General features: G+C 45.7%; 1 protein-coding gene across 1 annotated transcript in view; it reads right to left on the reverse strand.

Annotated features, from left to right (window-relative positions):
• Nucleotides 1-24,211, reverse strand: part of AP1B1 (adaptor related protein complex 1 subunit beta 1) — an 896,137-nt gene that overhangs the window by 770,031 nt on the left and 101,895 nt on the right. The window contains exons 3-4 of the mRNA XM_069619269.1: nt 8,663-8,768; nt 5,854-6,235 (exon numbers count right to left, since the gene is read on the reverse strand). Of these exons, the coding sequence (XP_069475370.1) occupies nt 5,854-6,235; nt 8,663-8,768 (488 nt within the window). The remainder of the gene's footprint in view (nt 1-5,853; nt 6,236-8,662; nt 8,769-24,211) is intronic.

Below are 24,211 nucleotides of genomic sequence, written 5' to 3' on the forward strand. Positions count from 1 at the left end.
AGTGATTATGTCTAACAACCTGGACTTCCTCGCAGTAACAGAAACTTGGTTACACCCCGCTGCTGGACCCTCAATCTGTACGGTCATCCCCGAGAACTACACTATCATCAGAGCAGAGAGAACCTCCGGGATAGAGTGTGGGGTTGCCGTCCAAGCTAAACATTAGAGAGGTCACCAATTCAGATTATATCCTTGGCAGAACTCCTTTCCTTTAAACTCCCCTTATCTAACACCCAAACTATACTCCTTCACCTCATATATAGACCTCCAGGCACAATCACCTCCTTCGAGGCGGACATCTCCCACCTATTAACCCTTAACAAAAAACCAGGCTCCCAAATCATCCTAATGGGCGACTTTAACCTTGGTCTTCAGGATCCCAACACTTCCTTGATCACTGGCACAATCACTCAACAAGGCCTGACACCGCGCATCTACAAATCGACTCATGCCAAAGGCAGAACCCTGGATTGGCTAGCCGATGTCAACTGCGACATCTCATTGACTGCCATCACACCATGCGCCTGGTCAGACCACTATCTCATCACCTTCACCATACCCAAAGTCATCCAAGATAGTGCTCCTACAACGGCTGTATCGCAAACCCTAGCCAGGAACAAACAAAATATCACCATAGAGAATCTCAGACCCCTTCTACATCCGATTACTATTGCAGATCACACCACATTTAGTACCCCACATCCCTAGTCGAACTCTACAACACCACACTAGAACAAGCCCTTAAACAAATTGCACCACTCAAACTAAGAGAAGCCAAACCCATTGCCCATGTGTACAAATGGTTCTCAGCACAATTAAAAGCGCTTCGTAATCTCAAAAGAACAGCCAAAGCTAGCTGGAGAAAAGTCCCCTCCATCTCCACTAAAGAAAAATTCTCCTCGGCAGCTGCCACATACAAAGCTACTATTATGAACGCTAAAAAAGAGATTTTAAAAACTAGAATCCACAACGCCAAATCGAACGAAATACATTTTCTCCATCCTAAGAGAATTGGAATCACCTGTGCCACCTTCGGATGTTTGTGTCAAGGACAAAGTCTGGTGCAACAACATCCAACTCCAATAAAATAGCTGTCCTGCGAGCAAAAATATAGCCTAAAAAAACTGACCTCGCCGCCAAAGACCATACCAGATACACACATAGCTCTCCCCATCTTGACTGTCCCCCTCTTCCACTTCTCACCAGTCACAGAGGATGAAGTAATCAACATAATTGCCAGCCTAAAGCCCTCTAATTGATTAGGCGACCTATGTCCTGCCTCAGTTATCAAGGATGGGGCTAGAGATGTAGCACCCTTTATCACCAACCTGATCAACTCCTCGTTCAAGAATTCGTCAATCCCGAATAACCTCAAAGAGGCATGGTCTTACCCCTTCTCAAAAACCCAACCTAGACCCGAACACACCAACAAACCATAGGCCCATCACAACCGTCCCCTTCCTCTTAAAAATTACTAGACATAGTAGCATACCTCCAAATACAACAACATTTGGAGACAACAACTTTCTAGGCTTGAGACAATCTGTCTTTAGACCCAGGCATGGGATGGAAGCAGCTCTCCTGGACCTAAACATCCAAATGGACGAAGCCAAAGACAAGGGCAATCTGGCCATCCTGCTATTGTTAGATCTGTCTGCAGCCTTCGATCTAGTCGACAACCAAATACTTACCAAACACCTCTCTGCGGCTGCTGCATTCTCCCAGAATGCCACCAATTGGATTCAGTCTTTCCCATCGGAAAAAACAACCAGGATCTTTGGCCCCTCAAGCGGCGCGGCTGCAGACCCTGTCCCAATCGAATGTGGAGTACCCCCCCCCCCCAAGGATCATGTATTTCCCCTACGCTCTACAACATCTTCACAAAGCTCCTCTTCGACTGCCTTGATGATCTGGGCATCACATACAATCAGATCCTCATCACACTCACAGGGAGCTAGGAGGCCGATGTTGCAAAGCTAAACAAGATTTACCTTGAAATCCAAGCATGGATGGCCACCCACAGCCTCTGCTTCAACAATGACAAGACCGAGCTACTTATCGTCGGATCCCAAGCTCGTCTCAACAAACTTGACACCAGATACCAATCCTTCACCATTGATGGCAACCTCATAAAAGTGTCAAAAGAAGTCAAAACCCTGGGTGTATCTTGACGCCACTCTTTCACTTAAAAAAACAAAATCAACGCTACCATCTCGTCCACGGCCTATACCAATAAACGTATAAATGCCTGTAAACCATTCTTATCCACCAGCAGCTGTCTCACACTGGCTAGGGCCCTCATATGGTCTAAACTGGACTACTGTAACTCTTCCTTGGCACCACCAACCATAACCTGAACAGACTCCAGATACTCCAAAACAACGCCCTCGGATGTGCCCTTAATCTTCTTCGAAAAGCCCACATATCCACCTTCAGAAAGGAGTCTCATTCGCTCCCTATCCGTGAGAGAATCAAACTACGAGCACTTGTTATCACACACAAATGTCTATCTTACAGCCCCACGCTACTTATCAGACAAATTCACCAGACATAACTCTTCCAGACCAACCAGATCCCGATACTTACACCAACTTAACATCCCGAGGTTCAACCTGAAAACGGCAGGGGGAGCAAGCTTCCCGGTGTTAGCAGCAAAATGCTGGAATGCATTACCAATGACAATCAGAGTAGACACCTCATTCTGGTCGTTCAGAGCTAAGGTGAAGGAACTGCTCATAACTCAGCAATAGACTTCTAGCCTGTACTCAGCTAATTTCTGCACCCCTTACCTTCTGGCATCATATGTGCTCTGCGACTGTAACTCGTTACATTTTCACCATGCTCTTAGTTCTGACCATCCAGTAACCTGGTCCTCACTATTTATTGTACTGTATCTTCCTTTGCTATATCCTGTATGTGCAACACTCTGTAACCATGTTGCTATTTTATGATGAAGTGCCCAGTTAGACTAGGGTTTGGCTGCACTATATAAATAAACAATCAAAACTGCATGCAGCAATATCCCATTCAGTACTGCTTTCACGTGGAGGACATTTCCACCACACAAAAGCAGTCAGTGTTCAGATTTTCAGTTTAAAAATTGCAATTTGTTAGAGTGGTAAAGCATCGGGTATTCTAAAATACAAGATATGTTTTACCACAACCAGCAAATGGCAATTAGGCGCCAAGTGTTGGTATGGCACTGCAGATCTATTTAGTGGGAAAGTGCAGAGATGGATCAGAAAGAGAGGCTGGCTAGAGTTCCAACTACTTTCGGCTCAGTAATGCATCAAACAGGTGTGACCTCTGTCTCACCGCATACCAGCAATTAGCTTGTCACCCCAAGCAGATAAAATAATACAGCACAAGGACATTAGAGGCATGCACGACTAGCTCCAGAAGATGAATATTTTTTTCACATAACATTCCAATTCTCCATCCAAGTTGACAATCGAACTAGACTGGTCTCAATCAGTAACAGGTTTTAAAATTCTATTATCACAAATCAGATGCTCAGTCACGCGCTGGGAGGGGAAAGGATGGAACAAATACAATTGTTTTGAACTTTCAAATAGGTTTCATTTAGTATGAAGACTAGGGGGCACAAATTACTATCCAAATGGAACTGCTTTATACTGCTAAAATAGGGTCCATTGGAAAGATTGCAGCTGGGCTGTATGAAAGCAGCTCAGATGAATAATTTGCATGGCCTTTATTTTTACCAGGCACGTACGATCTCAATCATTCATACAAATCAATAAATTAACCTGGGGGTTTGTACGGGCTGGAAGAAACCCTCAATTGCTAGGAAAGTAATAAAGGTAAAGGGCTAAAGGCAGGCTGTCTTTCCACTACATGATGCAACCCAACTTCTTTGATTGGTTGTGTAGGGACAATGACAAAGTGTGGGCCCTGATGGATCCTAAAGTGGTCAGTACTTCAATGGCAAGGTTCTATGTCTTGGGAGGAAGGTGTTAGAAGGATTCAGGCAAGCAACTCAAGGAGAAGACATGAGCAGAAAAAGGGAGAAAAAAAATAGGAAAAGAAAAAAAGTAGCAATAGACAAAAAAGCTGGCGAGGAGACAGAAAAAAAGAGAAAAGAGTGAGAACATTGACTGAAAAGGCTAAGAGACAGTGCATGGCAACGACACAAAACAAAGGCAGCCTGCATTTGGGGATGGCAAAGCATAAAAGACAAAACAATAGATTGAAGCACAGACCCATTTTGGATCAAAAGATCTTCTATAGATTCGCAAGGCTTGAAATATTCACTGCTGTCAGGAGGATATACAACTCTTTTCTCAAAACTATGTATAATTCCACATGAATAGTAGTACCCATTTATTAAGGTCCATGGGGGATAGAAAGGTTTAAAAGATCCAGTTCCGGGAACTATTTTTTTAATTTACTTTCAGTCTCGCACGAAAACCCCATAAATAACACATCGCCAAGGTTTGACTGCCACCAAGATTGTTGAGGGATACGGACAGTGCGTTTGATTTCAAACTTTCTTTTTGTCATTCTGCTTGTTTTTTTTTAAATATCCTGAGAGACTTAATAAACCGCTCAAGTTTTCTCTTGGATGCTGAAGAAAAATTGTGGGCACTAGCAGGCATGGTGAAAGCTTTTACTGTGGGACAGCTAACCACGTAACATTTTATGCAATTTTCCTTAGTTGTCAATACAAAAATCACTTACGCACACAAACTGTTGAGTGCAATGTAACTTAAGGCACTGGTAGTGCAGAAACCCCTCTCCGCAGAAGACATGAAAGATGAAGAGCTAACTAGTGAAGAGGCAAGAGTCCTTGGACTGAAAGATGTACAGTATGAGCAGCCTGCCACCACAGGAATGGGTTGTTGCCTTAAGGGAAACCTACGTGTTTCCTGTGAGTTTCCTATACCATGATCTGGACACCAAACCTCAAAATTATTTACAAGTTCAGGATGCCCACGAAAGAATCATTTTAACCTAGGACTAGATTAGACCCATCTAGCACCATTCATTTGCCTCATCATTTGGCTAGGAGACAAACTGCTAAAATGTAATCCAAAACAAACAATGTGCAGGTAGCCTTTGGGCTCTTAAAGACAGCAGAGGCCGAGCAAGAGAGTTTGCGCCAAGCATTTTTTGGCATCTGACCGCTACCTCTCACGTAAGTGTGCAATCTCTGCATTCTGTATGACCCCACACTTAATATGCAGGTTGCCACAGTGGTTAAGGCCAGATATTTATGTCCGGACAGTCAGAGGTGTGCACCCCTTGATGTCTACAACCAACCGAGAATCACTAATCCATGAGTTTATCTTTACACATTAGATATGTGTTATTTGCAACACTGCCTGTCTGAAGAACCACTATCTTTAGTTCGATGTAGTGCACCAAAGGACAATTATGCACAACCTAGGGTCCTCAAAGAGGATCAGCCTTGCTGTGCCAAGGGTGTATGAGTCGATGCTGGGAGATTTTGACCTTAAGTGGAATTTTTAGACGTTTGGAACGTTATCTAGAACTAGTTCTGGCTGGAGAATCTATAGACTCTTATGTGATGGATTAGAAATATATCCTCAGATTCAATAATTACCTTTTATAACGAGGGGTCTTGTTATCGCCCCAACTAAACAGAAAGGACACCTATCAAAGCCTTTACAAAATGCCTCCTCATACTGTTAAATGATATATGAAGTTGTTTCAATATCCTCTTCTAATGAATCCTTAAAGTAACCCCATACTTCTGAAATACTGTTACAGATAAGGATTTTTTTTTCTCCCGTTTGAGTGGGATGACACTATAGAATGTGCCCAGGAATAAGCAATGAGATGAGCGGGTGGACAAATGAGGTGCTTGATTACCATGGGATTGGAGTCAGAAATTAGGTCCTTGAGTGTGTCCAAGAAACCCTGATCTTCCACTAGCTGAGCGTTGATGTCATGCAGCTTGGCCACACAAACAGCCGCCGTTTTACGCACGTAAGGATCCTCATCCTTCAAGCATTTCCGCAAAGGTTCACATAGGTACTCAGTGATCTTGTCTACTCGGATGCATCCCATAGTACGCACTGCCAGAGCACGAATTAATGGGTTGGGATCCTCACAGTCCTTCACAAATGTGTTGACCGCCATTATGGCCATATCTGGCTGACTCTTGGCATAGTTCATTAGGTACAAGTACACCAGTTTCTTCAATTCCAAGTTATCAGTTTGCATACAGTTCACAACATCAGGAAAGAGGGCACTGCAAGAAAGAAAAATAAGTTACATCAAAAACTACAGTGCTACCACGAGGCACCCCACACAAGCAAGAAGTGCTCTTCAACACGTAGAAGCCAATCAAGCAAAGCACAGGGCACTGGAGGACCAGCTACAAATGTTACCTCATCAAGCACGGTGCCTGGCTTTAAGGGACTCTCCACACAAAAAAAAAAAAAAAAGAAGACCATACAACAGACACTGTAGAGCACATGAGACATTCGCGCACACACACACACACACATGCGCGCACACACACACACACACACACGGGCATCAGCCCCATCTTACGTGTCCCAAGAATACTTTCACAGGTACACTACAGTTGACTGTGCCGTAGAATTCATAGTGAAACACTAGGACCCGATTACAGTTAAACTACTGTTCCTGCATGTGGCAAGCATGCAGTAACTTGAAGGGACTGCAGCATTTCAGTCATGCAGGCCTTTCAGGTATCCCCCCCACTGTGGAGTCCCATACGACTCCATGGGTACATGTGCGATTACCACATGCTGTCATATTGCATGCAGATTTGCTTTTGTGTGGCAATAATTACTGCCACACAAAAGCAGGCAGAAATAAAGAGGTTTGGAACAACATATACTATTGCAAGGCTGTAAAAATATGCAAGATTCAGAAATACTGCATCTTTTACAGTTACCGGCAACCTCGTGACCAGACCCTTCTACTTCAACCTTTCTGAGTACAAATATCGGAGTAAAAAAAAAATAATTCCATCTTTCTAAGAATAAGGAAACTAATTCACATCCTTAAATTGTGCAGTAATCTTTAGCTTCTTTTAAAAGCAGGAAGTCAATCACTCTGCTTGGAGTCAACTTTAAATCCCACCTCCTTTCATAAATGGGATTCTGAATGTTGTCAGCCAGTCTCATAGTCTAGTACCTAGCATGGCTTATTCCCTTACAGTGCACTACAAAAGTGTTGACTTGCACACCCTCTACCTCCTCCCCTTCGCAGGGTGCATTGCCACGGAGAACCATTTACAAATAGAGCACAGGCGAACCCTACCTATAAGCAGGGTGAGTGGTAATCATTCCAGCACTTCAGAAAACGTACAAGCGCGGGAAGCACCATTACATGGAACCACCCACTCCCAAAAGTGCATAGTGAATTACTCAGTGAAGGGAACATGGACACCCAGATCACAGACCTATAGGAGCATATGGGTACACTTTTACCAGGAGGCAGAGCACACAGCTGGGTGGAAAGCATACAAAAGGGGCCAACTAAGACATGGGAACCTGTTCACACTCATGCACACCACAAGGAATGCCCACCTACGCAAACACATGGCATGCCATCCCTTGAATTCACAAAGCAGAACACAGTCAAGAATAATATGGTTCATGGGAGCACCCCAGGCACGGGAAAAAAAAAAAATCACAATACAGAAGCTCATTTAAGTAGGATATCATATTAAACCAATTAAAAGGCACCCCCAAATAAGGGTACAGAGTAAGTTCAGAAACGGTCCCTTTACCCCCCAAATAGAGCACATCAACACACAGAAAACCCACTGGCCACCTTAAGCATGAAACACATCAAAAAAGAAGGAGCCCCCGATGGTACAACATAAAGAGCAGAACAGAAGTCAGTTTGACACAAATCCGATGTGTAGTGAATATCCATGATCTCATACAGCTAAACGTATTTTATCTCAATGTGCAATATTTCTCATAAGGCATGAAATGAAACTCACAGGCACAAATACATTCACCCTCAGATTAAACCATGCAAAAACTCATACACGCACACTCCCCCATGTGCAAGAAAGCACAAACCCACCACACATCACTGCTAACAAAAGGAGACAAGTTGAGCCTGCACCCAAACACCCCCATATGAAAGCAAACAAGCTCACTCTAAAAAAGCAACACACAAATTAACCTTCAAAGTACAGGCACGCACAAACCCACATGCGTGCTCTGCCCACGAGGACGTGTCTCTCTCCCTCACACACACACAGTTAACAAGCATGCAACAATGCCATACACAAGATAACCCCACTCTAATGCCCACACAAACACACACAAGCCAGGAAGCAGTCTACCATACCAGCTAACATACAAACCCATGAAAAAGGTCCGTCCCATATAAGGGCAGAGCCATTTACACATGCAATGTCCCCATATAAACACGCAGGCACAAGTCACAACACACATGCCATTTCACAGGTCATCACAAATCAAGCTATAGCCTTTAATCCTCAGATGGTAACTAGAATTAAAATAAGAGTGCTCAAAGTGTCAACTGGAAAGCTCAAAAACACAAACATTTGATTTTCAAGATATGCCATTGCATTTTGCAAACCATTACATTTTTGATTTTACTGCACCCTCCGTGTAATAGATACATTTTGCTACCAGAACCCCATTATATAACCAGCACATACCTGACATCTTTGCCAACGGTCATAGAGGCAATCACCTTTTTGACTGCCTCTTTCTTCTTCTCTTTTTTGTCGCTGTTAAGCTCAGCTTTGAGCTCGAAGATCTCACCTGGAAACAAAGGTTACAGTGTGGGTGGAATTACTTAACACAAGCGGATTCAACAAATTCCCCCTCCCCCCTCGCCCAATCACAGGCTTAAGAATCATCGATGACAGGATGCTCAAACAAAGAACTCCAAGCAGCAGATATTTTATGTCCAAATGCAAATGGGACAATACGCGTGTCTAACCCTTTTGACCATTGAAGGCAAGCGTCCCCAACCAGCACGATCCTCCCCGCAATGAGAGACAATGAAGGACTCTCCCAGGGTGGAAATAAGGCCAAGACAGAGTGCGGGTGAGCGTAAATAGGAGTTTATCAATCAGAATAGGGCATGCAAACAACTCTGCAAACTCTGAGAGCGCTCTGTCTGACAATAGCAAAGACAGGCGTATATATTTACAAATAACGTCATCAGTACCTACATACTATAAGGGGCACAAGTTCAATGGGATTGGGTGGCGATGACTAGCTATAGGTGCTGCTGCGATGTGGTTGGCCTTGGCTGGAGGACGTCACTGGTCAGCCTCGTGGGTTGGGCTGGGCTTGGCAGGTCAGCTGAGTTCATCCGGGCGGTGTTGTTGTGCCATTGTGGCCAGTGTCAGAGATTAATGTCTTTTCCCGACTTATTTGCCCTATGGCATGCACACCGCAGTCAGTCATTGCAATATTATCTCTTTTAGTAAATCAATAGGTTATTCTACAGGTTAATGCAACACAGGAGGAATGCACCTTGTGAGGGGTTTGATGGTGATTCATCAGTGCATGGTTACCAGTGTTCTGTTTGACCGGTACCATAGGTCGAGGGGTTAAGTCTCCGGGCATGGGACGGCCGGTACATGTCTTTCTGTCTCGTTAGAAGTTATTATGAATGGGCTGCTGTATGTTGCCACAGTATTGGGTGTCTTCATTGCACAGGGCCATAAGTCTAAGGTGATCCAGTGGGTTGTGGGGTTTAAGAGGGGGCGCCTTTGGATTTGTGTATTCAAGCAGAGGTTTAATGCTGGGTTGTAAATAATGCAGGTGGCAGGCCGTGGCCTTGGGTGCTGCAGAGGGGACTACAAATCTTTGAAGCGGCTCCAGCCTAGTTGGGGGAGGTGGAGCAGCGCGGCGCAGGCCTCAGCTCTCTTGTTTGGCAGACTTTGCAGGGTGGGAGGGGAAATGGCCTTGCACATATTCACAAAGGTATTTTTCTCGTGTGTTGCCGATTTTAGGTGAGAACATCATAAACATTTGAACACTCTTATAATACTCATTTGGATTACTTGAAAATATACATTTCAACTTAACTACATGTCTCTCGAATATAGCCAGTCTGAGCACCTTATTAGTACATTATGTTTTAACAACTACAGCATTTAGTTCTATGCATATACATTTGCATTAAGTGAGGTAGTAGTGTGGTTGGTGGAGCATAAAAAACGCGAAACGCCACCGTGCGTGGCGGTAATGGCATATAAGGGCTTAGATATATACACAGGACTGGCGCATTTGCACACGTCTTTCACACGAGCCCTATGTATAGTTGCATTCGTCCCCCCCAGGTACTCTAGCAGCATTAGTTCAGTTATGGCGCGGGACCGCGGGGTGTACGTTCTTCAATGATACACATAAAGAATACTCCCCCGGAATGCTTTTTATCATTTGCACACACCTGCAGGGGTGTGGGTCCTTCACTGCTGGTGTCATATAAACATGCGTGTCTACAATAATTACACATTTTTACAGGTTTCTTTAGTAGAAGTAGTTTTGTGGAGAGAACACGCGTATTACAAGTAGTTTTTGGCATTCGTATTTGGGTATTGTTCTGCTTTCATCGGATGACCATTTTACAGTTCTCCCCATCACCCAGGCCTAGCTGACCAGGTCATGCTGGGAGCAGTGATACACTGCGGAAGGTGAAATGTTACAGTGTTAGTATCTTATGCTAGCTCATGTCCGTCTTGTTCGTGGGAACGGGCTCACAGCGGATCTGCCAGGGTGCTGCGGCAACAGGGATAATTGAAACTCTCCGAGGGTGGGGGCCGCGCTACAGTGCGCTGAGCTCACACCATCTTTGTCAGACAAAATGGTTTCTGAGGCCTAGCTAAATTCAATACGTGTGGGCAATGTCTTCAGCAGGTGAACCCTCCACCACCTGGGCCCGGGTGGTATGAGGGGACGCCCAATGAGTCATAGCCTTCACCTGGGGAAAAGATGTAGGCAAGGGGGGTCTCTTGGACCAATCCTCCCCTACATTTCCCCCCTTTCGTTACTTAAGTAACGAATTCTTTAACTCATTTAATCTTCTACACTCTTCTTCGTCCATAATTGCCTCATCCCATGCTGGTGTGCCTTTTATGGGCATCCAGGCTCTGCACACCCCCCTTAAGTTCTCTCCCCTCCTAGCATATTCATCTGGGGTACAGGTCAGGTATATACATCCGCTCTCTCCTTCCAAGTCTACCCACACCTCCTGGTACAATTCTAGTATACGGGGCTCTATGATGGTGGTGTGCCATAATTTGTCTCTGATATCCTTGTCATGATACCTAGGCACTAGTTGATACCTTGGTGTGTCATCAGTTCGGGTTTGTACCTGCACTTCCTGCATAGTTTGTATTGTACCACGGGTGTTGCCCATTGTCACCATCATCATTGCACCATTAGGTACTGCGTTAGCACAACATCGAAGACCCACCTGGCACAGGCAAAAAATAAAGAGGAGGAACACCACAGTTGGCATTAAAAATTTCACAGTCATTCCCAGCCATGAGGGAACCCAGGAGAAGATATTGTCGAACCATGTGCTATCTTCTGCTCCACCTTCCATTTTCATCCTTTCTCCTAGGTTGTGTACTGCTTCGATCACATGGGACAGCGAACCGTTTTCTGCGTCTTCAGAAGGTACGAAAGTGCAGCAGGCACTTCCGATTTTTCGGCAAACACCTCCATCTATCGCCGTCAACAGGTCCAAGACATACCTGTTTTGCATTGTCATCAATCGTAAAGCTCTTAGTTCCACTTTTATTACGTTGAACCCTTCTTCAGTGTCATTTGCCAACTGGATCAGCTCCCAGCGTGTTATCTGGAGCCATTTTGCATTTGCTCTGGCCTGGATACTTGGGATGAGTGAGGCAAAGAATGTCTCTGCCGATCTAAATAATCGGTATCTGTCTGGGATCTGCGCCAGCAACTCCGTTGATGCCTTTGATATGTAGTTTGATGCTCGTCTGTTTCGGGACAGCACCTCTTCCTTGCTCCAGGAAGATAAGACATAGATTTGTGACTCTGCAGTCGGCTGGGCCTCGCACTGTTGGGTGTTTTCTCATGTTCCTTTGCTCCCATCAATGTGGCTTTCTGGTATTACCATTAGGGCTGAGTGCAGAGTGGCCATTGAGCAGCTGCCACTCCATGACTGGGGGAGGTGCAGGTATGCCTGGTGGCCGCATACCCAATACGTGTCCATCAGGGCCGCTGTCCCTTTTCTCAGATCTGGGATGGTGAGGGTCTTGTTGCAGTTCTTATTTGTCCCCATAGGGGTTTTTCCCTCTCCTTTAAAACATAGTTCATGGTCTATTTCGTTCTGTAGTTTGAAGAGTTTTTCAATGGCTGTTACCCAAGTTAGTTTTGAAATGTGTTCCTTCCATACTGGTGTGCACGTTTCTTCTATCCATTGCAATTTCTCTGGTGCCACACCCCTCAGCGCTTCACCTTTACACAATACCTCTTCACCCTTCCACTTGTTGTCCGAAAAAAGTGTTCCTTGTATCACAAAAAATGGTTCTTCCAGACATATCACTCCTACTGTCTTTGGGTAGCAAGTCTTCTCGTTCTGCAGCATTCTAAAAGTAACATGTGCCTGGAAGGTGTTCTTAATCCTGCATAACGTGAGATGAAGGAGACATTGGGCATCTACAATAGGCAACTCTTTGGGCAACAATACCTTGGGTGTGCCTGAAGCATGGGGAATGAGGGAGCAGACATAGCAGCTCTCGTTTGTGGTTTGTTTAGCTGTTGCACTCATATCCGCATACCATTTATTCGTCTGGTGGGGGTGTCGTGGGTCTTCCATTTTATCTAATCCTAACCCATAGTACTCATCATACTTCCTCCTTTCCGCTCCCCTTTTTCTTCTGTTATTTCTTTTCCTGATATACTTCCCGGCTTCATGGGCGATAGACACAGTAGACCCCCCTTTCTCCTTCCCGCCCCCCCTTCACCCAATCATCATATAATATTTCATGTGTCGCTTTCATTCTTTCATTTTCTTCCATCCAGTTATCTGACAATGTGTCTATAGCTATGGGGGCAGGTTGGCTGGTAGGGGTGTTATACAACCAGGAGATGGCGGAGGGGTTTCGGTCGTTTAAACTGTGAGCATTGTAATTAGAAATCTTTGACGGAGACACTGTTATTTTGCGTTTCACCCTGTAGCCCTTTATTTTTTGAGATGACCGCATTGGATGGTGTTGTATAATAACCCCATACAAGTTTAGTCCCGTCCCATACCAAGAAGTCACCCTCCTTAGTATTTACACTCGTGGTTGCATTAATTACAATAGTGCTGTTAGTCCCTCCACCCTCGTTCATCTCAATAGAGATGAACGCTATGAACCAGTATGTAACCAGGCCAAACATTAGTGTAAAAAACAATGTAATACACACTGATAGTCCACATTCATACGAATATCTGCATTTCTCAGATAACCACTCTCTAACTCTAGTAAATCTATCCGTTGCAGGCTGCCCGTTAGATGCCATGGTAGTTCCTGTTCGAGATATAAAAGTGCATTAAGTGCATGAATGTAAACATTTTGTTGGCACTACCAGTGCCAGTTATATATTGACGGGGAATGGAAGCGGGTAGGGTTGCAGGGAAGGGTATTCACAGACAGGGGTGAAAACATTCCACAATTTTATCATATCATTACTTATATATATACTTTCACAAGTGAAAAAAAAAAAACCTTTTTTATAACATAAAAATGCAATTATATTTGTCAGCCATTTTTTTTTTCCATTCATCTGTATTACTGTCATACACACATAAGTTCATATTCAGACATTCTGCTCAGTTGTACTGTTTGCTGTTGTCTGTGCCTCCACATCCACCTCTTCCTGCACATTACTATATGCCCTTCGCACGTTCGTCAAATGCACCCAATACTTCAGGCCCTTTACTTTTACTGCTGTGGGCGTGCAAAACACTACTTCGTATGGGCCATGGAACCGTGGTGCATTCCACCGACGCACAAAACTCCTGACATATATGAATTCACCCGGCATCAGCTGTAGCTGTTGTTCAGGTTCAGGAACCGATCCTGTTGTGTTTCCTTCCTCTCGCGTGAATGGTGGAGAGAGCTGCTTTGATATTGCGCGCGCTGCCCTTGTCAATTTCTTCAAATAGTCTGTGAACTCGTCCCCCAATATTGCGGCGCTCCTGTGTGCATCTGAGTGTTCGCGCAGTGGGGAGTGTGCTGTGTGCATTCGTCTCTCAGTCACGATCTTGTGCGGGGACAAATGGTGGTCTTCGCTTGGTTGATTTCTCAGCTCAAATAGCGCAAGGGGCAAGCAGTAAATCCAGTTCTTTTTTAGTGAAAAACATAGTTTTGATAACCTTCCTTTCAATAGGCCGTTCATCTTTTCCACTACGCCATTACTTTGAGGATGATAAATCGAGCACAATTTATGCTTTATCCCCAACAAATGTAGTTACTTCCTTGAAGAGCTTGTTTACAAAGTGAGTGCCGTTGTCCGAGCGAATCACGTCACAAATTCCCCAGCGCGGGAACACTTCCCTCACTAAGAACTTTGCAGCGCTTTTAGCATCAGGTCGTGCACATGGGCCTGCTTCTACCCACCTTGAAAATGGGCATACAACCACGATCATGTAACGTGCCCCAGTGCACCTTTCTCCCATGTCCGCGTAGTCGATATGTAGCTCTCTGAATGGCCCAATTGGTTTTGGAATTGTTCCTCGGAGCGTACGTAATGTCATTCCTGAACTGTATATCTGACATGTTGTGCATTCCAGTGTTAATCGAGATATGTGCTCCTGAAGACAGGGCACGAACCATTCTTCCTGTATCTCTGCTGCAATGTGTTGTCTTGTATTGTGTAACGCTCATCTGATTCCCACGGAGGCGCGGGTCTTGGCAGGAAGGTGTCTGTGACTCGAAAAGTGATGTGCAGGACTCTATTTGCTTCTGGGGTCGAACCTCTTCCCACTGTGTGTCGAACTCGAAGAGTGAGGTTTCTGCAGGTGAAAGAATATGGGGGTTAATGGTCTGGGTTGTTGAATGTCCCTCTCTCTCTCTCTCTCTCTCTTCCCTGCTTTTCTGTAGAGCCCCCCCAGGTCAACGTGCTCACCTTAGATAGGTGAATGCTGGGCTCTCCATCTGCGTCTGGTGCAGGGTGCCGTTGCCAGTTCCTTCACTGGTGAAACATTGGCCTCTTGTATTCAGAGGATGGTTACCGTCGTTATCTGCACGAGCGGTGAGTTTCTGGACACCTTTTGTCTTTATAGTCTTTAAATGCGTGGCACGTTAATATTGAAGACTCTGTATAATGCTTTTCCCTTATGTATTGCAGGACTCTTGAGATGGAAGATGGAGTGAAGCGCCTGGAAATTCGTAAGTATGGCAAGCGCTCTAACTGTCTCTTTCCTTGCAGCTTAGTTCGTGTTAAAGAGACGCCGGAGTATTCGCAGGCGTTTTATTGCGACGAGCGTGATGGGCGTGAGTAAATACCTGCTTAATGTCTTTTTCTTTTGTCTTTCAGATGTTGGTTTGCAGCGCCGGAGTCAGCGGAATGCTAGTAAGTTTTAACAATTCTTTGTCTTCACAGGCGGCGATGCAGAATGAAGAAATCCGGAATTCACGGCGTGCCGGTAAGTATAACAATGCTTTTGTCTTTGCAGGCGAAGGTGCAGCGTGAAGACACGGCCGCTGCCGATGGATCAGGTGAGTAAGCATTGCGTGTAAAGTTTGCCTTGCTAACCTGTTGTTTCTTGTCTTTTGCAGGTGCTGATGTTGACTGGATACAGGAATGGTAAGTATAATTCTTGCAGGTTCAGGATCGAAAGAAGAAAGGCTGGAACAGACTCGGTGAGCGTTCTGCTGCAGATGCAGAATAACGCGAAGCACGTTTCATCTATCGGGCGTGGTTTAAATAGTCTTGGAGTGATGAGGCGTCTTCTTCCACGGCCCCGCCTAGGTAAGAAAAGAGTTCCAGTTTCCAGAAGAGTTCCAGTGCTGTATCCAGGGAATGGAGCTGCCCCACCCAGGTAAGAAAGTAGTTCCTGTTCACAGAGGGCTAAGTGGCTGGTAAGTAAGCAGCATGGTCTGCTGCAGGTAAGTCCACCCAAGCACTTTCACACCAATTATGAGCCCGGCGCTTCCACTGCCGGGACCGATGGTTTTGATGAGCCTGGTGCCACCGGCGCCAGGACAAGGTCCAAAAGGTCCCAGTAGGGACCGGCTGGTGCCTAGGATTAGGGTTAGGGGCCTGCTTCCAAGGACGTTGGGCTGGTCCTGGCTCCTTGGAAGCAGTGATCATGACAGCACCCCCCCTCAAGGCCCCTCCTAAGCGTGTCTTCTCCGGGGGTTTTGGCTTGTTGGGGTGATTCAGATGGAATTTCTTGACCAGACGAGGTGCGTGGACATATTCTGAGGGTTCCCAAGACCTCTCCTGGGGGCCGTATCCTTTCCAATCAACTAGATAATATAACTTAGATTTGGAGATTGGAGTCTAGGCTGTTCTTCACTTCGAATTCAAGTTCTCCATCTACTAAAACCGGTTCTGGGAGTTCAGTCAATCGGGTTTCTGGTTGTACTGGTTTTAATAAGGAGACATGGAATACTGGATGTATTTTCATATGCGTAGGTAATTCCAATTTGACAGCCACTGGATTAATTATGGCAGATATGAGATAGGGTCCAAGGTATCTCGGGATGAAGGTGCGGGGTCCTTTTAGAGGCAGGTGCTTAGTGGATAACCAGACCTGATCTCCTACAGCGTAGTGAGGGGCCTCTTTACGGTGTCGATCTGCTCCTTTTTTTAATTGAGCTTTAGCTCTTTGCAGATGGGCAGTGGCTTCCTCAAAAGCACGGGTGATCTCCGAGTGCAAGTGATCCACAGCAGGTGCTTCAAATTCTTGGGGAGGATCCAGGTTGGAGGTTCTAGGATGGTGTCCGTATAATAGGAAAAAAGGAGTCTTCCCGGTTCCAGAATGAGTCGAATTGTTGTAAGCGTATTCAGCGATCCAAAGAATATCCTTCCAGGGGTTTTCAGTTTGTTGGAGCATGCAACGTAGATATTGTTCTAGTGTCTGATTTGTCCTTTTGGTTTGTCCGTCAGTTTGGGGATGGTGACTGGTCGAAAGTCTCACATCAATTTGGGCTAGACGACAGCAACTGCGCCAGAAGTGAGAGATGAATTGACTTCCCCTATCGGAGACTAAAACCGAGGGAAAACCGTGTAAGCGAACGATGTTTTCCAAGAATTCTCGGGCCAATACTGAGGCTGAAGGTAGACCCTTCAGGGGAATGAAGTGAGCCATCTTGGAGAATAGATCCACGACTACTAAAATGGTAGTATACCCCGAGCATGGAGGTAAGTCCGTGATGAAATCCATGGACAGGGTATGCCATGGACAGGGAGGGATGTCTAGTGGCTGTAATAGGCCGGCTGGTTTCTGCTTCTGACTTTTATTCTGGGCACACACACCGCAGGAGATTACAAAGTCTCTAATATCCTTTTTCCATGATGGCCACCAGAAATGCCTTTTAATCTTTTCCATGGTCTTGGTAATGCCAGGGTGACCCTCCATTAGAGAGTCGTGATAACAGGAGATTACTTGTTTTTGTATTTTCTCACAGGGCAAGTGCAATCGTCCTCGGAAATATGGTAGGTCTTGATCCACTGAGAATTCTTTTCCCTTTAATTGCCAGTCCTGCAAATCGGCCGGAGTTAGGAGTGATTTAACCGTAGTCTTGATGTCTTCAAAAGATTGAGTGCTGACCAAACCTAAAATCCTTTGTTCTGGGATTATGGGTATTGGTTCTGGATTGGTCAAATGTTCATCTACTCCCATCCGGGAGAGGGCATCTGCTTTTCCGTTCTTACTGCCTGGTCGATAAGTAATTATAAAGTCAAATTCAGCCAGAAACAGAGCCCAGCGAAGCTGTCTGGAAGACTGAGCTTTGGCCGTCTTTAGATATTGTAAATTGCAGTGATCAGGCATTACGGTGACTGTGTCTGGCTCCTAAAAGATAATGCCACCATGCTTTAAAGTCCGATCCGATAGCTAAAAGTTCCTTGTCTGTAATTGAATAGTTGATCTCGGGAGCCGAAAACTTGCGGGACCAAAAGGCTACAGGGTGTAACTGGTGTGTGACCGGATCTCTTTGTGATAAAACTGCCCCCATAGCAAGACTAGAAGCATCCGTTTCCATGATGTAGGGGAGTTCTGGGCGAGGATGTTTTAGAACAGGTGCAGAAATGAATTTAGCTTTTAAGTCCTGAAAAGCTTGTTCTGCTTCAGAAGACCACTCAAAACATTTGTTCTTTTTTAACAGAGCGGTGATGGGCTGGACTATCCGAGAAAATTCAGGAATAAATCTGCGGTAAAAGTTAGCGAAGCCTAACATGCTTTGAACTCCTTTTACAGAGGTTGGTGATGGCCACTTGATGATTGCATCAACTTTCTTTGAATCCATATGGACTCCGTTAGGTGACAATATGAATCCCAGGAACTCGACTTCAGTTACGTTGAAAACGCATTTTTCAAGCTTAGCAAAAAGATTATGTTGACGCAATCTCTCGAGAACCTTTTTAACGTGTCTCTGGTGTTCCTCTTCGGATGATGAATAGACGAGGATGTCATCAATGTAGACAACAACACACACGTCTATGAGTTCTCTAAGGACATCGTTCATAAAATATTGGAAAGCGGCAGGAGCGTTACAAAGTCCAAAGGGCATCACTTGATATTCGAATAGCCCGTACTTGGTGCAGAAGGCCGTTTTCCATTCTTCGCCCTCTTTTATCCGTACCAAGTGGTAGGCTCCTCTGAGATCCAATTTTGTATATATACATGCGTCTTTGACTTGGTCCAGAAGTTCAGGGATCAAAGGTAACGGGTATCTGTTTTTAACGGTGATTTGATTCAGGGCGAGATAATCTATGCAAGTCCTAAGGTCTCCTTCCTTTTTCGGAACGAAGAACAAAGCCGTTGAAGCTGGAGATTTTGAAGGACGGATAAACCCGTTAGCTAGGTATTGGTCCAAATATTGTCTGAGGTAAAGATTCTCTGGCTCGGTGAGGGCATAAATCCTGCTGCAAGGAGGAGTTGTTCCGGGTATCAAACCTATTTGACAGTCGTAAGACCTATGAGGAGGCAGGGTGTTAGCTTGATCCTTCCGGAAGACGTCTTGGAATTCCTGGTATTTGGGAGGTAATTTGGGAACCTCCTCAGAAGAGATTGCCGCCAGTGAAACATCAGGCCTAGGATAACAAGTGGTAAAACATTCTGGAAACTGAAACGTCTTTGCTCGCCAATCGATCTGAGGATTGTGCTTCTCTAACCAAGGGATTCCCAGAATGATCTGGACCTGAGGAGCCTTGATCACATCAAACACGATTCTCTCCCGGTGTCCATCTTGACTCACTAGCGTCACTTCTTGGGTGGCATGCGTTACTGGTCCGGAGGCCATCTCCGTGCCATCCACAGTAGTAATGACGTCTTTTACAGCCTTAGGGACAAGGGGTAGATTCATCCTTAATACCATTTCACGGTCCACATAATTACCGATTGCTCCACTGTCGATGTAAGCTTCAATTGCATGCAAACGATCCGGACGTTCAGGACTAATGAGGACCCTGGGTACCACGAAATGCGAGGTCACGGGACAGATCTTAACGCTCGGCAAGAGGACCTCTACTCTTGTCAGGCTAGGTCGTTTCCCTGCTCAGAATTTGTGGTACAGGTATCCGCGGCTCCTACAGCCTTCTTCACTGGTTTCACTGGACAGTCCCGAAGAAAGTGTCCCGAGTTTCCGCAATAGAGGCATAATTGCAGCTGCCTTCTTCTTTCCCGCTCTTTCTGGGTTAAAGGTCCTTTCATGCCCCCTATTTGCATGGGTTCCACCGTGTCAGCTCCCCTAGTAGAGATCTGTGGTTTAGAAAACACTCGGGTATCAAATTTGGAACAATCTGCCTTCCTGTTCTGTAGTCTGTGGTCCAATTGGACAACTAAGTCAATATAGTCTGAGCATTCTTGTGGAGGATTCACAACTTGAGCTAACACATCCTTGAGCTCTCCACGCAAGCCTCTGTAGAAAAGCGTTATTCTCTTATCCTCGGGCCATTGAGTTTCCACTATAAGTCTGTTGAATGAGGCTATATAAGTCAAGAGGTCTTGATTACCCTGTCGTAATGAAAGAAGTTCATTGTCCAAGGCCTGCCCTTGTGCATGTCTTGCGAACAGTTTCTCCATGCTGGACTGGAAGGCCTGGAAATCATGTAAAACCGGATCATCCTGGGTGACTAAAGGGATCGACCAATCTGCGGCGCTGCCACTGAGATAAGAAAGCACGAAAGCCACCTTGGTTTGGTCTGTTGGGAAAGCAGCTGGTCGACATAAGAAGTGTAAGCGGCACTGGTTGATGAACACCGCGAATTTCTTTGGATCACCAGAAAAGCGTTTGGGCGGAGCCAAGGGCACATTACCGGGCAGATTGATTTGCACTGGATTTAAAGATGATGCAGAAGGATAACTTCCTCCTGGAGCGGGCAAAGGTGTCTGTCCTGCCTGCGTTTGTAGCAACTGCCTAGCGAGGTCCTCAGTTCGTTCCTTGGAAATTATCAGTTCTCTTCTTAGAGAGTTTGTTGCCTGACGAGCTGCATGTACTTCTGCTCTTAATTCCCCGAGCAACTGGGCTAGTTGATCAGTGTCTGAGGTTTCCATTGCGCCTGGGTAGGAGTTTTGTGGTGGGCTTTGCGTTCTGTAACGCTCACCTGATTCCCACAGAGGCGCGGGTCTTGGCAGGAAGGTGTCTGTGACTCGAAAAGTGATGTGCAGGACTCGATTTGCTTCTGGGGTCGAACCTCTTCGCACTGTGTGTCGAACTCGAAGAGTGAGGTTTCTGCAGGTGAAAGAATATGGGGGTTAATGGTCTGGGTTGTTGAATGTCCCTCTCTCTTTCTTCTCAGCTTTTCTGTAGAGCCCCCCCAGGTCAACGTGATCACCTTAGATAGGTGAATGCTGGGCTCTCCATCTGCGTCTGGTGCAGGGTGCCGTTGCCAGTTCCTTCACTGGTGAAACATTGGCCTCTTGTATTCAGAGGATGGTTACCGTCGTTATCTGCACGAGCGGTGAGTTTCTGGACACCTTTTGTCTTTATAGTCTTTAAATGCGTGGCACGTTAATATTGAAGACTCTGTATAATGCTTTTCCCTTATGTATTGCAGGACTCTTGAGATGGAAGATGGAGTGAAGCGCCTGGAAATTCGTAAGTATGGCAAGCGCTCTAACTGTCTCTTTCCTTGCAGCTTAGTTCGTGTTAAAGAGACGCCGGAGTATTCGCAGGCGTTTTATTGCGACGAGCGTGATGGGCGTGAGTAAATACCTCCTTAATGTCTTTTTCTTTTGTCTTTCAGATGTTGGTTTGCAGCGCCGGAGTCAGCGGAATGCTAGTAAGTTTTAACAATTCTTTGTCTTCACATGCGGCGATGCAGAATGAAGAAATCCGGCGTGCCGGTAAGTACAACAATGCTTTTGTCTTTGCAGGCGAAGGTGCAGCGTGAAGACACGGCCGCTGCCGATGGATCAGGTGAGTAAGCATTGCGTGTAAAGTTTGCCTTGCTAACCTGTTGTTTCTTGTCTTTTGCAGGTGCTGATGTTGACTGGATACAGGAATGGTAAGTATAATTCTTGCAGGTTCAGGATCGAAAGAAGAAAGGCTGGAACAGACTCGGTGAGCGTTCTGCTGCAGATGCAGAATAACGCGAAGCACGTTTCATCTATCGGGCGTGGTTTAAATAGTCTTGGAGTGATGAGGCGTCTTCTTCCACGGCCCCGCCTAGGTAAGAAAAGAGTTCCAGTTTCCAGAAGAGTTCCAGTGCTGTATCCAGGGAATGGAGCTGCCCCACCCAGGTAAGAAAGTAGTTCCTGTTCACAGAGGGCTAAGTGGCTGGTAAGTAAGCAGCATGGTCTGCTGCAGGTAAATCCACCCAAGCACTTTCACACCAATTATGAGCCCGGCGCTTCCAGTGCCGGGACCGATGGTTTTGATGAGCCTGGTGCCACCGGCGCCAGGACAAGGTCCAAAAGGTCCCAGTAGGGACCGGCTGGTGCCTAGGATTAGGGTTAGGGGCCTGCCTCCAAGGACGTTGGGCTGGTCCTGGCTCCTTGGAAGCAGTGATCATGACAGCTGTGTGCAGGGAAGTGTAGTTGTTGAAACGCGATTTCCAATAATTTTACTGGCATTACCACTTTTCCTGAGTTATTTTGTCGCCACAGTAAATCTGTTGCCGATTTGCTGCATCCTCGTTTGGTCCACATCAATTTTTCATCTACACTAGCTCCTTCCTGTAGTTCTAGTATTTGTGATATAGGCATCATATTGTAGCCTTCTGGGAGCCCTTTGTTTATCTTGTGCTGCAGCATGTACTCACCTGCTTCATATTTCTGAAAGTAGGAGGCTTCCTTGGCGGCAGCGTCTGCTGCCGCGTTTCCCAAAGACACAACATCCGTGTTGGATGTATGTGCTTGGCACTTCACTATTGCTACCGCTGTGGGGTATTGCAGGGCCTCAATCAACTCCTTCAGCAATTCTGCGTGCTGCACTGGAGTTCCATCTGCTCGTCGAAACCCCCTCCACCCTCATCTTGCCAAACCCCCATGTACTGTTGTTGTCATGTAGGCAGAGTCTGTGTATATTGTCACTGCACAACCTTTAGCTGCATGTAGTGCTTCTATGAGTGCAATCAGTTCTGCTGCTTGTGCGGAGTAATGTGATGGGAGGCGGTATTGCACTAGTGTCTCATACTCACCGTCTTCTAATCTCACCACTGCCATACCCACATGTTTCTCTCCTGTGTCCATGTCAATTGATGCTGACCCGTCTACGAAGTACACTTCCCCCTCGCTCAGAGCATTCTTACACACCGCTGTGTCCTCCCCTCTTTCTCCTCTGTACATTGCACAATCGTGTTCCTGCATGTCCTCTAGTGTGCATGCTTCTGTAATGAAGGTTGCTGGGTTCACTGTCTTGCATCTCACCACATGGATATTGGCGCTGGACAATATTATTTCATAGGCGGTTGCTCGCTGTGTTGTCAGTGTGCTTTTTGACCTCTCGAGTATTGCAAATAATGAATGTTCCACAAACAATATCACGGGGCATCCCATTACTATTGTGGCACTTTTCTCAATTGCGAACGCGGCTGCAGCAAGTGATTGCTCGCACGCGAAATGTCCTTGCATCACAGCATCTAAAGTGCCAGTATAGTAAGCCAAAGGCTTGTGTCCTAGGGACGTCTTGTGTCAGTACAGCTGTCATCAGAGTTCCTTTGCAGTGTGAGAACAGGTAAAATTCTCGTCCATAATCAGGATTTGCGAGTACTGGAGCGCTTGAAATTAAATCTTTTAATGCTTTAAAGGAGGCGCTCATCTCTTTTGTCCATTCTATCTTTTTGTTTTCCTGTTGGGCCACCTTGAGTGCTTGCAATAGGGGTCTGGTGTGTGCTGCATAATCTAATATCCATGCTCGGCAGTGGTTGCACATCCCCAGGAATTTCTGCATGTCTTTTACTGTTGTGGGTTCTCCTACTGATCTTATTGCTTCTACCCTATCGGGGATTATTCTTTTCCCATCTTTTGATATTAGCTGTCCCAGATATAGAACCTCTGTCAGACAGTACTGTAGCTTCCCCTTGTCCACTTTGTACCCCTTATTGGCCAATAGAGTCAGGAGTTATTGAATCTTTTCTGCATGTCTCTTCGTTTTGTGCACAGACGAGTAAATCGTCTACGTACTGAATTATGGTACTCTCAACTGATAGGTTTCCTAAGTCTTCATGTAATATTCGGTTGAATATGCTCGGGCTCTCACAATATCCCTGTGGTAATCTGCAATGTTCATATCTCTTTCCCCCTAGTGTGAAAGCTGTCAGGTAACTACTCTCTTCTGCCAGGGGGATGGAGAAAAATGCTTTTTTCAAGTCGACCACCGTGAAATGTGATGCAGGTTTTGGGATACTGCATAGTATTGATGCAGGGTTCGGGACCAAAGGGAACTCTTTCTGAATTACATCATTTAAGGGGCGTAAATCTTGTATCATCCTCCAAGACCCTCCCTTTGCTTTCTTGATTGGGTAAATGCATGTGTTACATGGTGAATTTGAAGGCACTATGATCCCTTGTGCTAGTAGTGCATTTATTGTCTCTTTTATCCCTTCTTCAGCTT

Source organism: Ambystoma mexicanum, chromosome 10 (genome assembly GCF_040938575.1).
Source record: "Ambystoma mexicanum isolate Mex_15411 chromosome 10, UKY_AmexF1_1, whole genome shotgun sequence".
NCBI lineage: Eukaryota > Metazoa > Chordata > Amphibia > Caudata > Ambystomatidae > Ambystoma > Ambystoma mexicanum.